General features: G+C 42.2%; 1 protein-coding gene across 23 annotated transcripts in view; it reads left to right on the top strand.

Moving 5' to 3' along the window:
- The window catches only part of ANK3 (ankyrin 3), a 279,582-nt gene that overhangs the window by 193,562 nt on the left and 69,971 nt on the right, over window positions 1–16,049 (top strand). For 9 of the 23 annotated variants that reach the window (XM_033004255.2, XM_033004254.2, XM_033004252.2 and 6 more), the window contains 7 exons: window positions 641–739; window positions 829–927; window positions 1,357–1,452; window positions 4,514–4,586; window positions 4,792–4,854; window positions 11,865–11,988; window positions 14,930–15,032. In XM_033004255.2, the coding sequence (XP_032860146.1) occupies window positions 641–739; window positions 829–927; window positions 1,357–1,452; window positions 4,514–4,586; window positions 4,792–4,854; window positions 11,865–11,988; window positions 14,930–15,032 (657 nt within the window). Of the gene's footprint in view, window positions 1–640; window positions 740–828; window positions 928–1,356; window positions 1,453–4,513; window positions 4,587–4,791; window positions 4,855–10,148; window positions 10,370–11,460; window positions 11,562–11,864; window positions 11,989–13,771; window positions 13,784–14,929; window positions 15,033–16,049 lie in introns of those variants that run through there. The other 14 variants (XM_033004248.2, XM_033004250.2, XM_033004246.2 and 11 more) reach the window with 6 other exon arrangements.

Here is a 16,049-nt window from a genome sequence, read left to right as displayed (position 1 = left end):
CCAAGAAAACACACTTTCCTCCAGTTTGCATAACACAAGGCCAGGCACATGAAAAATTAGGCCTTTCTTTCTTAGAGCCTCAATTCACCAGCTGGTGTTCCAGTTTCTGTAGGACTATATTGTTCTGACAGAGCTGGCAAATCAGTGGCATTGTTTTAGGTTTACCTTCTGGGTGTTGCAGTCAGAATGAACAGGCTGCCGATTGCACTGTAGCTAAGGGAGCCCTCAGCATGCCTGCTTTTCAGAAAGTTGTTATTACTTACTTATTTACTTATTTGTTTGTTATTACACTGTAGGAGCACCAAGCATTTGAACCTTACTGTGCAAGGCATTATACACACATTTATTTGAAGAGGTGGGCTCTGCCTCAGAGACCTGACAGTCTGACCACCGGAGAGGAAGGCAAATCTTTAATCAATATTGCATGTGTTGAAGACTACAGAAATACAAGGCATTCAGAGAGAGTCACAAAGAACAGGACTTGAATTGACATTCACGAGAAGCGTGGGGTTTTTTCCAAGGCTGGAGGATTTTTCACATAGGCCAAAGAAATAAAGCTTAACAAGATTTTTTGCTGGGTGTTTTTTGTCAGGAGACATGTGGGATATTCACATTTACTAATTGCTTATGTTCATTCTAGATGGGATACACTCCTTTGCACGTTGGCTGCCACTACGGAAACATAAAAATTGTTAACTTCCTTCTGCAACATTCTGCGAAAGTCAATGCCAAAACGAAGGTGAGTTTCCCGCCTGTGCCGCGCTCGTCCCGCGGAGGCGGCACGTGCGCCGTGCCCGCTGCAGCCTGTCCCTTTCCCTGTGCCTGCAGAACGGGTACACGCCGTTGCACCAGGCTGCGCAGCAAGGGCACACCCACATCATCAACGTCCTGCTCCAGCACGGCGCGGCACCCAACGAGCTCACTGTGGTAAGTGCCGAGGGGCCGCCGCGCTCCCCTCCGGATCGGTTGTCCCACCCTGCGTAAAGCGTTTGAGCAAGGGAAATGTCCCATCCCCCCATTCCTCCCCCCCCCCCCCCCCAAAAAAAAAAGAAAAAAAGAAAATGATGTGGTGGGAGAGGAAAAGAGCAGAGGAAGCCTATTTCCATCACCCCCACGTCCTCTATGCAATCATCTCTTCCAAAACTAGAACTGCAAACATCTGAAAATCTCTCCGTTTTCATCCCAGCTCTGTAAAGACTTAAAAACTTAGTTATATATCCAAAATATATTTATTTCAGTCACCGATGTGCAAACATTTATTTGGCCTTTATTGTGCATTCTTCTGAAGTTAATTAGCAGTTTCTACACTTTTCCTTGCTAACATTCAACTTCTGTTATAAATGTTTCAATTGCTAGAATGGAAACACTGCCCTCGCCATTGCTAAGCGACTTGGCTACATTTCAGTCGTTGACACATTGAAGGTGGTGACAGAAGAGACCATGACTACAATTGTAAGTACAGCTCAGTTCAGTAGTGAATGGAAGAATTTTTCCTAAGCCAGCGTATTCAGCTTTGTTTAGTTACATGTCTACTGAGATTCCAGTTTAATTTCCACCTATTTCCTTTTAGCGGTATGAAGAGGATATTAAGTCAAATGTGAGCAGTGTATTTTAAGGTAGTACACGCTATTAGGATGTATGCAAAAAGAGTACCAGCCGAGCAGAAAAAGGACAGTGTAAATGACTGGTCCTAGCTGCCATGTTCTTCTGCACATCTGGTTTAGGGCATGAAATACACGAATACGGGCTGGTTTGTAGTTTAAAAGACATTCCTACAGGCTTGTGTAAATAGAAGCTACTTCTGCCTGTTGAGAGGGTTTGCCAAGGGACTGCTGTATACTGGCTTGTATTTGGCCAAAGAGAACCTATTCCGATCTAAGAAGTGGTTGGGATTTACTTAAAAGCATGTCAGTGTGTAATTTCTGGCGTCTCCTGAAAGATGGTGAAAGGCTGTCTTTTGCAAGCAGCCACAGACAGCTCCTGCAGCCCCAGATATCCATTCACTGACATAGACATGATCTCCAGCCCATCTGTTTTGCCTCTCAGGAAGGTTTATTGCAGTGTTAGCCAAGAGAGAATAAAGGGACTAGCAATGGTCAGATACTACCTGCTGTCAGAGAAATGGTGATTCACAGAATCCAGAATATTGTTCAGAAAGATCTTTTGTTCACTAACATTTCGCCAGATTGATCTATGAAGAATACAGTTTTGTGAGGTGAGGAGCCTCCATGCACCACCATAGCAGTAAAGCCAAAATTGGGTCTTAAGAACATAAATTCAGGGCACTGGATCCAAATTTGCAAATTTGCTTTTTTCTTTCTGCAACTTTTTTTTTTTTTTTTTTTCCAATTAAAAGAAGTATGTGCCCCTATGTATTTTTTAGGTGTATCAGAGAAAGAAAACAGTTACTGTGTGTTCCATGTTTTGTCATCACCCATTTGTGTGGTCTATCAGTGTAAGCAGGTGGTTGCAATATGATGAGCGTTTGGGATGACATGCAGATTCTAGCTCTGCTACTGCACATGCCTTTTCTTCCTGTGACTTTCCTGGCTCTGGTCTATAATCCACCACACAAAAGACAAATTTCAGAACAAGAAAATATAAAGGAATGTGCCAGAAAATAATAATGATTTTTTTCTTAAAGCTTCTCTCTAGGTTTTCTCATGAACACATTTTTCTCTAGAGAGATTCCAGAATAGTTTTCCACAACCTGAAAAATTTGTTGGAGATTATCCAGGGTAGCATAAACTTGAATGATTACCTAGTATACAACTAGGTAGCTACAGGAAAAGTAAACCCACATTTTTATGAGAATAACTCCAAGTATCACTAGATCATTCTTAGCTTGTAGAACCAAGAAGCTGGGGGAGTTTGTGCTGCGTAAGATGGCTGATCGTTTATGTTCTATAGATAAAGAAGAGAGAGAGATGGTGAGTCAGGCTGTGAGTGGTTCTAGAAGAAATACTAGATGCCGAAAAGCCTATACTACCTCAAATACCTAATCTCAAGAGAAGTCCAGAAATAATTTCCATTAAAATCAGAATATGCTGCTTATCAGTCACAACCGTGTAATTGTCAGACTTCAGAAGTCTAGACATGAAATCTGATTTACAGCTGAGGGTCTTAAAAACTCAGTTTGACTGCTGAGATTTATTTTTTGAGGCTTGTGGCTAAACAGTTCCCAGTGGTAAATTTAATGAAACCAGGGATGAACATAGCTAATTTTACAATAATTTATGCTCAAACACCAATTTAAAAAAATCCTGTAGTGCTTGGAAAAAAAAAAAAAGTCCCGTGATTTTGCTAGTGTAACAGCAATGTGTTAAAAAGCTTTGCAAGTAATTCTCACAAAATGAAATAAGTGTGAGGCTTTTTAAAAGTTTTGTGATGTTTGAGCATGCAGTTCTGCCTATACCAAGCGATGGCAGTAGCCCAAGAAACATGAGCTGCCAAATGAGTATTCATAAGGCCAGAGAAAAACTGAAATATTTTAAAACAAATTAAAATGGAAAAGCCATTTTGTCCTCATGAACTTGTTAATGATTTCTTATTTGTAAATGAAGGATGAGAAGTAATGGTGGTTAAAAATAATATAAAAACTCCATGAAGATGGGAGTGTTTTTTTGGTGTGCGCTTTGTGTTTTTGGGTTTTTTTTGTTTGTTTGTTTGCTTGTTTTTTTTTTAAATTCCTCTGCACTCCTCGAACAGTAACTGCAGGGTCTCCTGCATGATCTAAAACTTTACCAGTGCTTGTTGTGCTGTACCCCAGCAGTAGCGTAAAATCTGGATGTGTGTGTCATTCATGGGGTTCACAGGTATTCTAGGAACAGAATTAAGGCATTCATGACATTTTTTTTCTGTTTCTTTTTTTTTTTTTTTTTACATTGGTCTTTGAGTCTGAATCAATGTAAACATCAGGATGAAAATTAACCAACCACTTCTGAGTGTCTTTAATGCACGAATTCCTTAAAGGGCATCATTTAGCCTGCATGTGGTTACAATTGTTCTCATTTGTGGGAAAAACACACAATTCATGCTGAGGCACCTCTGAAAAAATTCAGGTAGATTAAGCCTGCTCCCAAATTGCAGCATTTTTCTAATGACAAAGGAGAAATACTTCCCTCAGAAAGTTTAGTTTAAATAGAGATGACACATTTCTGCTCACAATTTAGATGACTATTTAAAGAGTTCTTACAAAACCCCTTAACATGAAACTCACTTCGGTGTATTTGTTTCTTCTTTTGATATTCTTCTAGGTTTTCAGCTCATGCTTTTTCTGCCATGAAAATGTGAATGTCATTTAAAGCACAAATATAATATTGCCTATTTCTGTAGTCTTTTTAAATGCATAGTTCAATACATCTGTAAAAAGGAAAGTGAATAAGAAGCTAAAAAATAAATATTGTTTTCCTAACTGCAGATAAAAATGTCCTACCTTGTGTTTAATTTTTAAAATAACTATAATTTTAAGAAAAAGTATGTCTGCACTCTGATTTTTTTTTCTCTTTGACAGACTGTTACAGAAAAGCACAAAATGAATGTACCTGAAACCATGAATGAAGTTCTTGATATGTCTGATGATGAAGGTATTAAATAATAAAAATACCCTCTTGCTTATTTTCCAGTCTTTTGTTGTTGTAAGAAATGTTTGTTTAAAAAAAAAAAATATAACAACGAAATGGTATTAGTTGGATATGGTCTTTGCACATTTATTACTGTTTTACATTGTTTTGTTGACACATTGATAGTCTATGCATTTATTTAATGATTTTGTTTATTTAAATCATGCAGTTCGTAAAGCCAATGCCCCTGAAATACTCAGTGATGCTGAATATTTGTCAGATGTTGAAGAAGGTATTTGTGCATTTTTGTATTGCAGTGATATTTAACTTAAGCCTCTGCCTTTTATTTCGTCTGTCTGAAAATTAATCCTTTCAGATAATTTTCTTATCCCACTGGCAATAATTACTGCTTTACAATTCTGCTTTCAAAAATTCTTTGAGCTACTGCTGATAATCCTCTAACTTCTTCTGAATTTCTTACTGCCTATTTTTTTAATCAAATTACCTCCACTTTCCTGGAATAGTCTTTTTGCTGCTGCTTCTATAAAGTAGAGAATTGTTTTATTATTGTGACTGATATATTCAATATTGGACAAAAGGGTCACTTTGAAAGAAACAGCTGATCATGGAAGTGAATGGCAGGAGGAATGAGTATTTTTGTTGTTTGGTTTGTTGTTTTTTTAAAAAATTCTGATGTGAATTCAGCTCTGAAATGGTTGATTTACACTGGCAGTGTGGACCCTTAGCCTTGGAATAAGTATTGTCAGTTTGTTGTGTTTGTGGGTTGGTTGTTTTTTTTTTTTTTTTTTTTAATAATATTTCAGTCATGACATTCAGTAAAACCACATCATATTACTTTTGTCCTGAAAAAAGAAGGTGCTGCATTGGGCTCAACATGTTGGTGTTTGTTAGTACTAAGGAAGCACCTTGTAGCTGAGATTTCTTCTGTATCACCCTGCAAGGGGATGTGAAATCTGTGACTGGCAACAAAGCCCTCTGTTTTCAGTGCCTCTAAAGAAGTCTCCTGAGCTATGGGCACAGGCAGCTTGCCCGTCCCAGCTCACTCCTCCGTGCTGGGCAGGTTTGGCATGGCTTCAGTGGTCCCCAGGGTATTTAAAACTCCTTTGGCAACTGCTTCCCTCCCCTCTACCAACATCCCCTGGTAGGTCAGACCTCCCTGGTTTGAATGTGCGGGAGTCTCTGCGAATTCCACCAGGGACCGCAGGTTTCCAGAGGCCACGGCAGGATTAGGCTCCCAGGTGACATTCAGAAACAGGAAGGTCCTGAGTTGATTAAGAGGACGACAGTGTCTTGAAGGTGGTTTTGTGCGTGCTGATTCACTTGCAGTAGGGCTGCAGTTTTTTCTTCTCTAGTAGGAAAACAAGTTTCTGGGTTCATTTAATTTTTGTAGCATTTAAGCAGCAAGGTGTAAAAGATATTTAGTTAAGTTCATTGTGTGCAGCTCTTATTTAATTCATGCATTGAGGCTTTTGGGTTGTTTTCAGTTTGTCATTGTGTTCCCATTGCTGCTGTTCCAAAAGGATAGTGTTCTTACCGTACACCTGTGTTTTCCAAATAACTCTCTTAGGCTATTGTGCTGCTCAGAATGCTGTATTGTTTTAACTGACTGGAACACTGATGCGTAATAGTGTTAGTTAATAGAGCAGTAACTATTGCTGGATCCCACTGCACAGCATGTGTCGAGGTACGGGTGAGAAACACTCCCATGTGGAGTCTGAATATTAGAACCAAAGATGTAAAACATGTCTTTTAATGTACAAGATTATTCTTAAGGCCAAATCTGTGGAAGACTTTTATAGTCACTAACTCTCAGTTTAACAAAAACCAAACCAAACAAAAAATTAAGAATGCAGGTAATGCAGTCAAGTCCTTGCCTAGAGACTGCATTCTGCACCTGTGCTGTTACTAGGAGAGCTAGGAGAGACTGGTTTATATTTAAAAGGGTCATTTTCAAATCTAATGCTGAAAGGGAGCTCTCAAATCAAATAATAGGTATTTTCTTAATCTGTGCTGAAGCATTCAAGTGTGCGAGGCATGTAATGAATTACAGGCTTTGAGGTAATAACCACTGGCCCATCTCTCCTGACGTGCACATCTGTAAAGACAATATACCAACGCCCATCCCCACAGCTCCTCAGTGTTGATATGCTATTTATATACAGTGCATCCACTTACGCCAGTTGAAATAAATATGTTCAAGGTAGAAATGCAGTCTGACAAATCTTGTACCCAGGGAACTGATTTCCAAGTGAGAGAAAGGCACAAATTTACCACCCAAATCCAGGTTCAGCCTCACTTGGCTAATGTTCATGTCATCAGCCAAAACTCTTCAGTGAGAGAAACTTGTTTAATGATTTCTCAATATGCCACAGTCCTCAAGGTTTCTCTCACAGGAAAAAATGAAGACTTGGGAAGTGGAGTCCCAGAGCTCAGAGACAAATGTCAGGAAACTGTTTCCTTGTGTTTACCTCTTGCTGTGCCCGCTAAATAAGTATTTACATGGAAATTCTATAATTTCTCTTCCCTGCCAAGGACAGTTTGGTTTGGAGTCAGACTGGTTGAGAGGAGAGACCTTTTCTTCCTTTTCCTAGACTACTTTGGCAAATCTGCCCAAATGAGGTTAAGTGCTGGGAAACTGCTACGCCGCAGAAAAGAAATGGTATTTTTTTGAAAGTTGCAAACATGACTTGGTGGGGAAAAAAAGTGAAGGCTCATCTTCGTATGTAGCAGAAAGCTTGTAGAACACTGTACAGCAATTCCGGTGCACGCTGAACGTGTGCTCTACTTTTATTTTTAAAGAGATTGCAAATCTTATAGATGTGAAACCTGAGACTGCAAGAACTGGGTCTTTCCTCTTACTGACTGAAGATGTGAGCTCGCAGCCGGGGCCCTGCCAGCTGGGAGCCCCAGCAGTGCGCCCTGTGGCCCCGGGGCTGGTGGGGAGCCAGGAATCAGCCATGCTAAAGCACAGACTGAGCCGTTTGTGGGGGGCCTGGAGGGAACCCCCTCCTCTGCAGTCTCATGCTCAGCCTTGGAGCATCCCTCTGGGCGGTTGCGAAAGTTTTAATCTGGTGGAGGAAGCTGGAGCCCTGCTGCAACTGCTACAACCCAGCGATGAGCTCTGTCACAACAGCCCCCCCCCCCGCCCCCCAAATGCTGCTGCTGCCTCAGAGGCAAAGAGACAACAAGCAATGGAAGCTGATAGAAAGAGGGGTGAGACTATGTGAGTAGCAAAGGGGAAAAAAAAATCCAAACCAAGAAACAATTCAGGTGCTGAGAATTTAGACTCATTGTCAAGAAACACTTATTCTTGAGCCTTTTTTTTTTTTTTTTTTTAATGTGGTCTTCAGTAGATAACAAACTTTTGGGTATAAATAAGGACACTGTTTTAAACCCATTTAATGGTGATTCGTCTCTCAGGAGGAGTAAGTATCATGCTAATCAGTCCCTGGCAGATTAGACAGATGTCTTATCAGGCTTGATCTCTGAGTAGATGCTGAGACACAGCAGTTTAAGGGCATTTAAGACAGGTCAGGGCATCCCCATGCATGAAAGCGTTATTGATCATTTTAAGAGGGGTTAATTTATTCTGTTTTTATGCTCATAGTTTTCTGAGTTTCTTTGCCTCCATAAAATTTTACAGATTCATAAAAGCTTCAGCGGTTTGGCATTGGCTCTTCTCCATCCTTGTGTGAAACCAAAACCTTGGCTACAACTAGATGCATCCTGCTCTTCCCTGTGGCTGTACCTCTCCTGCCATCGGGCAGCTCTGGACAGGCTGTGACGAGGGAGTGGCAAAAGCTTCAGGGATCTTTAGCAAAGCCAATGACAAATGCCCATTTGGATCCCAGGCTATGATTAAATTTTGTCTGGGACTTTTCCCAAGCCACATGATGCCTTCTCTCCTGTTGCCAGAGAGCCTGTATTTCTCACTGGCCTCTAAAAAGAGCACCTACCCTGTGCTCTTGCAATTCCCAGCTGTAGGAGACGTGCTGAGGGACCAGAAAAACGGGGAAAACATGGGAAAAGGTGATGAGAGGTATGGAAAAGCTGCTCAGGGAGAAAGGAGTAAAGAGAGTAGAACTGTCTATCCCAGAAAAAAAGCTGAATGAGGGGTAGGCTAGAATGTATAAAATAGTGAGTGGTAAAGCGAGCAGTAATGCTTGCTGTCTCTCCAGAGGGTCAAGAATAGGGGCTGACAGTGGAACCAGCAAGAGGCAGATTCGGTTTAAAAGGGCTGCTCTTCCTGCAACAGGCAGTTGAATTGTATGACTCCTTGCACACATCCTTGGTGTGGGGAACACAAAAAGTTTATGTGAGTTCAAAGTGTAGCTGGAAGAATTTAAAAAGGGGGGGAAAAAATACCTGTTCATGACTATACAGACCTCTTGCGGGTTTAGAAAATATGTGCTTAAATCACTGCCAGGTCGAAAAATGTCCCAGAGGACTTCCACTGTTTCATGTTCTTATTCTGTTCTGTGAAGCGTGACTGCTGTCAGAGACAGGGTATACTAGAATTGATGGGCCTTTGCTTTGACTTTTGGGGGCATTCCTCTACCGTTTGCGTTCAGAGGTTAATTTTGTCTTCACTTTTCCATGGGACCTCTCTCTGCAGGAATACAGCGTGCTGTGGGCAAGGACTCTGCTCCTTCCCTGATACGCAGAGGATTAGGCTGTGGCACGTAATTAAACAGAGTGGGATTGCTGAAACGTGTACCACCCATTTTGCTCCAGCCTCCCACGATCACAAAACAATGTCTGGAATTCTTTGAAATTACCCCTCCTAGATGCAGCTTTACCTTTGATGAGAGCATTTCATCAGAGTAACCCTGCTCTGGCTGGATTAGCTGCAGAGCAGGATAACATCTAATGTATTTTGCAGCTCAGTTTGGAATAAGGTTTTTATCATTCCCCACCTTGCCTTCGACAAATGATGCTCATACAGAAAATGCCTCGCCTGTTCCTTACAGTGGCGCAGCGCTTGTCTTCAGGTGTTGTGAGGGCAGAAGTTTCCAAATTTACTGGCCCAGTTGGCAGTTGCTTAAAGTCGCCCGGCCCCCTCGCCCTCTCTGGGCCACACGGTCCCCTTTTTTGCAAGCGCCTCGCTTTCCCCTCGGCACCCACGAGCACCCCACGCCGGCCGGGGGGCGGAGAGCGAGTGGGGGGAGCAGCACCCACACCCCGCCGCGGCACCCACGGGGCAGCTGGGGCTCGCGGGGGGGCGGGGGGGGCCCTGCCCCGGGCCCCGCGGGGGCGGGCGGAGCGCGGCGCAGCTCCGCGCTCCCTGCTCAGCCCCCGGGATCGGGTTACAGAAAAACTACACCCTCGCAGCACCCCTATTTACATACAAATAACTGGAGTGCCTGCATTTATGTCACCATTCAAGAGGCTTGCCAAGGGAGGCTGTAATCCAATCAGCAGAAGCTTTAAAGGGATGTCTGCAGAGTGATTAAAAGGGGCTTTTTTTTTTTTTTTTTAATTATAATTTCTTATAAACTGTAGTCGTTATTGTTCATTTTGTTTCATATTTGCAACGAACTTTGATCTGAGTTGAGAGGACAAAGATGCACGTGTCCTAAAATACATACGAAGAGATCAAGATGTTAAGAAGATCTCAGTTGTTGTGTGGAAAGCGAATATGACCCACAGGGATTAGTTTGCTTGTGCTGGTTTGGAGATTAACTCTAAATCACTGCTTAAGGACTAATAGGACTAATAGGAATTCTTGGAAACACCAGGGAAAAAATTCTTATAGACCAGACTGGTGAAAATGGCTTTCCAAAACAGTAAGACTTTTTAAAGTTTCACTTAATATATCATGTTTCTGTTTCTGGGTTTTTTTGAATGCTTTCTGGGATATTACGAACATTCTGGCTTTTAAACTGTTGCTTAAAATACTGGTTGTTGCTGGGCTGGAGGAGAAAGTTGCTCTGTTTGTTTGGCGTTTGCAAAGCAGTAGCTGAAGGTGTATTTTTAGAATTGATTGTTAAGTTTAAAACCAGAGCTCGCCTGTGGTTTCCTGAGCGAAGTGAATGGAAACTAGTCTGAACTCCTTGAATGAAAGTGGGGGACGTAGAGCCGGGGCTGCGGCATCACCCACCTTCGTGACCACGCTGTTAAAAGTTCTCTGGTGGGCAAGTTTTACACACCGAAAGAAAGTGCGGTCCCAACAAAGGAGCGGGGTGTCAGCGCCGGCGGGGAGGGAGCTCCACTCGGGGTTGTTCAGGGAACAAGGGGGGGGGGGGGGGGGGGTGGTAAAAAAAAAATCCTACAACCGCAAAAGACATATTTTGGACTTGCTGTGTCAATGCAGGAATGTAGGTTTGCATGATGTAATGGTATGCAAATGCTCCCAACGAAAGCGAGCTGCTCCGTTAACCCTTTGCGGCCTCTGCCCTCCTCTCCGGGGATTTAACTTTTCCAACTTTTCCTTCCTTTCAGATTTTTGCTAAAAAACCTAACTGTCCGCTCCTGGGGCGGTGTCCGCCGGGTGGTGCCCCGCGGCGGGGGGGTTGGGGCTGCCCCAGGGCGGGGGGGGGGTTCGGGCTGCCCGGGGGGGGTGGCGGGGCGGGGAGGTTTGGGGCTGCCCAGCGCGGGGCTTTGTTCTGCTCCCGCCTGGCCGGAGCTCGGCCCTCGTCCCCGACGGCCTCACCGAGCACTTACCTGCAGAAAATCGGCCCGGGAGCGTGAAGCAGTTCATTAAAATATTAAATAATTAAAAAAAAAAAAAAATCCCCGTCTTGCATGCAAACTTGCAAAAGTTAGTGAGAGATGCCTAAGGTGGAAGGCCCGCCTCTTCTTTTGCCCCGTCCATTCAGGCTTGCTGCACTTTTCAGTGCTGGTGAGCAAACAGGCTCTCTCACAGCCAAGTTTTTTGTTGTTTGGTTTTGGGTTTTTTTCCATACGAAAGAGCCTAACTTTAGTTTGTCAGCTCGGTCTGTTTGGTAAGGGAAGCAACAGTGAGTGCAGTGGTGCAAGGTACGGTAGAACTCTTTAGCTTGCTTAAACGACTGGGCAAAAGTCATCCCTCGTATAACTTTTCATTGGATTTACGTCAAGGTGGAGTTTTGCTTCTTACGTTTGCCCCCAATAAAATTATTTTCTCAGGCCCATTCAGGGGGTGGATGATTGACGTACTACATGGAAAGAGCCTTGGGGAAAGTGGGGGTGATGGGATTGATTCCTTGTTGGCGGGCAGAGAAGGGCGTTATGACTTACTAAGCACACAAACATTTACAACACATGTAGCTTCTGATTTCAGCCTGGCTTTTGTACTGGCAGGTGAGGATGCAATGACAGGTGATACGGACAAATACCTCGGACCCCAGGATCTGAAAGAGTTGGGAGATGATTCTTTGCCTGCTGAAGGATACATGGGCTTCAGCCTGGGAGCCCGCTCTGCCAGGTATTGTATTTGCTGTTTCTCGTGTTTTCTTGTCACCACAGTTACAAGTTTTTACAAACCAAACGCGCTCTTTCACACAAAGCTGGTGTCTATTTCGAAACAAAGTAGAGGGGGTGTACTTCCGTGTTACGATAATACTGCGCCTTTAAAGCATATGCTCATTGCAGTTTTGTTTTGTATTCTTTGTTCATGTTGGCTTCTTATGGCAATGATACAGAAAAGTAACTCTTCACTTTTTCTGGTACCTACTCACACTCTGAACATCTCCAAGGCACCTCTGCTAGCAGTTTGTAACTGGTCTAGAAACTGTTCTAAAACAGCCAGCAAAACCACGTTTATTTTCACTACTGCTGGTCAGATTGATACTCACATTAGAGTGTTCCTTAGTGGCCTAATTTAGCCAAAGAATGTAAATGCCAGAAAAACTGAATGAAAATCATTTTGCTGTTTGGGTGCTTTTATTTCTTTAAGGGTTCTAGCGAGTAATCCTGCCGAGATAGCCAATATTAAAGGAAAAGGCTGCCAAAAGTAAAAAAGCAGGTGTACCCTGAATTTGTTGCAGGGTTTCATTTGACAGGGAACAGATTACCTGTTACAGAAAACAGGCCAGAGTTTCTGTGAACCCGATAAAATATTGTAAGCTTAGTACAGTATCTGACTAATGTTGATTTCAACTCGGGTGTTTCTAGATCAACGCTTTAGATTTCATTTTTGATTCTTGCTAAAGCCTGCAGTGTGTGTTGCTCAAAACACTTAAAGCTGTATGAGCAGAGATTACTTCCATAGTTGTGGATTTGCAGTGTATTTACTGACAGGCGAATCGTACTGAAGCTAATAATTAAACCTCATAAGCTAGAACCCCGAGGACTTTTTCCTATGCTGTAGTTTAAAGATCTGTTTTAAAAAGTGAGTTCATTGTCTAACAGCAAATGGCAACTCCCATAAGGTAAAGCTTAGATGTCTGCCCCTCAGTCTTGTTTGTTATGGTTGCATTAGAAATGCAAGCAATGCAGTGCAAATTTGCTCTTTCATAGTCCCCAGCCATATTTTGCTTCACTTACAATTTTTAGGTAAGTTAATAAGTATTTATGTGATAATACGTTCACGAGGAATGCCAAAGTGCATTTAAATAGCCCATTAGCTGGCAAATCAGCAAAACGGATCTGAAGGGAGAATCTTAGGTCTTTGTAAACTTAATTAACAAAGCTGGCATGCTGCTTTTAAGCAGAAGTCGGCGTGAGCAAGGTCACCATACAGCACTATCAGATGTGGTCAGTCCCGAAGCACCGCAGTGGCAGTGGCGAGGCAGCGCGCTTTGTGTACAGAGCTGGGCGCTGACTTACTCACAGGACACCTTTTCACTCGTTGCAGTACTCTCCCGCACATGTCTAAATTCTCACTGTGCGTGTGGGAGAGCAGCATTTCACAGTCCAGAACTGTTAGGTAGATCCGAGGGCTCAATATCATGTTATCTTTTCTTTGAGGGAAATCTAATATTCCCATGCTTCTGATTTTAGCAGTGCCATTACTATTTGTTGCTGCGTAGCTCATTTTTTACATTGCACATGTTATGCTCAGAGGAGACAAATACAGTGTTTTTCCTGTGAAGTTCCTTATTTAGCAAAAAGTATTCTGTGGATGTATCTTACTGCTGATTCTGAGTGTAACATTAAGAAATAAACACATTAAATATATAAGCCATCCAGCCATAACATCTTGCTTTTCCTGTCTGATTCTTTGCTTTCTATTTCTCCTGTTTCTTTTCCACTGTAAATTGCTTTAGTCCAAAAGTCAGGTAAGAAGGCATGGCATCGTGTTACATCTTTCTGCTGCTGCCATTGCTCATCTTCATTGTATTCAGCATTTTAAAGTAATATGCTTTTGCGTTGGGTGGGGGTGTGAGCTCAGCCTTAGAGAATAATCCCCTGTTATAACAAATGTAACTTGATTTCTTTATGCAGTTTATCATGTACAAGTCTGCTTAACATATGCCTACAGTGTGTAATTAAGGTCCCAGTTCTGCTTCCAGCACAAGGAGGAACGTGTGCTGAGGGACTAGGAAAGTTCGATTAGCAATTACAAAAATGCATGAAATGAGTTGTAGAGTTTTGAGTCTGAAAAGTGTTGCTAGTTCAAAAGTGTAATATGTTGTTGGATGTTGCTTTTTATTAATTCATGTTTTTTACTACTTTATTTTTTGTCACGTAGCAAGCATGTCTAGGCCTGCAGCATGTTTTTAGCACATACCATAATGTATCTTCCAGGGTTAAGTGTAATGCACTCCTATGTTGCTTTAATTGGAATAGATTCAGGGTGATTCTAGTTATTTCTAAGTAATCTAACATGCACCAAATAATCCCCAGAGCACTGGAATCTGTATTTAATAATCAATAAGCAAGTTTCTTCTTTCTTTAAATGTCAAAATTATTATCCTTTTTTCTAAATAAATGAAGAACTAGAGTGTTTATAACAAAGTCAAAAGTGGTTCAGCCACAAACAGAATGACAACCCATAAAACTTGCTCTTAGTTAAACCTGCTTCAGCAATCTGAGCCACACGGGCAGGCGCTGTAACCTACCCACAGTTCCCCCAGGACCTGCCTTCATGGGTCTCCTTTCAAGATTAGGACATGAAGACATTTATCAAAGTTCAACTAAACACTTGAATACACTTTTCTGTATTTATTCTGAGGCCACGGCATTACTGCCAAAGCAGTAAACGTCTGTTGTGATTTTGCTTATGTACATTGTAGGGAAGAGGATATTTAACTGTAGTCAGATATTTATTATTCCATTTTTTCCCTGGTATTTATTTCACAGATTATGTATATTTTGCCATCTTATGCTATCCCTGGAAGTTGCATGTATTAATTTTTTTATTTTTATTTTTTGTTCATCTCATTGTCACCTGCACTTTCAATGATAAATGGTAAATACAACAGCCTCCGCTCCTTCAGTTCGGATAGGTCCTACACGCTGAACAGAAGTTCTTACGCCCGAGACAGCATGATGATTGAAGAACTGCTGGTACCAGCAAAGGATCAGGTATGTGCTGCATCTCTCCCACCAGGTATTCGTGCTTCATATTTGTAGGGGATGACAGGCTGCAGCCCCCAGCCGCGCTTGCAGAGACTATTGCTACTCTCTTAACTGTTGAAAAGGGAAAGAAGGTTGATGAGAGAAAGAAATTGTGGGTTTACCACATTGTGGTTTTGATCCTGCAAGAGATGGGGTCCCAAACCAAAAGGGTCTCTAAGGGACGAGTTACATTTCTGCATATGGGGTTGTCCACTAAATTCAATGGGATCTTCTGTCAGCTTAATGCTATGTGTATCCTTAGAGAGAGTTTTGATAAGCTGGGAGCAATGTGTTTTACACTGAGCAACCTTTGTCTGTACTCATAGCCCAGGGATTATGTTCACCTGTTCTATCTGCCTGGACAGAACTCCAACTGCTGTCCTTGTTTTTCCACCCCTGGGAAGAATTCGGCCTTGTAAAGATTAAGCTATTATGCGCTAACCAGTTTACCTATCTTCCAAACATTTGGGCAATGACTAATATGACAAAAGCAGAATCTTTTGACCTAATTGTAGCATGGGAAAGTCCTTCACATCGCTAATGCTTCAAATGTTGGGGTACTGTATGCTTTGTTTGCGAGTTCCTCAGCATTTAGGTTGGTAGACTTGCTTCAGATTTTCAAATCTAACTGAATTATTTAGGAGTTTCTTGATAAACAGAAGCCAGAGATCTGCTAGGAGGTTGAATAACAATTCACATAGAAATCTTTGCTTGGGAATTCAAGGACCGTGGAGTGGAACTGTTGTTTATGTCCTGGAAAAGCATATAAGGTGGATTGTAATGAAACAGAGGTTTTCCCCTGACATGTTCACAGAGGAACCTCTCAGCAGTGGCAGGTGTTCCTGCACGGAAGGGTTATTGATCTCTGAGGACGCTTTCATGGGGAAAGGGGTCCACAGAGCAGGACTCCTGTGTTTTAAACCTTGATTGTATTGATTTGTAAATTCTAGCATAGTATAAATTATCCAGTTTTACTATAGCTTT

Source organism: Tyto alba, unplaced genomic scaffold (assembly GCF_018691265.1).
Source record: "Tyto alba isolate M040663 unplaced genomic scaffold, T.alba_DEE_v4.0 Super-Scaffold_1, whole genome shotgun sequence".
NCBI lineage: Eukaryota > Metazoa > Chordata > Aves > Strigiformes > Tytonidae > Tyto > Tyto alba.
Note: the sequence above shows the minus strand (reverse complement) of the source record. Positions and strands in the feature narration are given on the sequence as shown.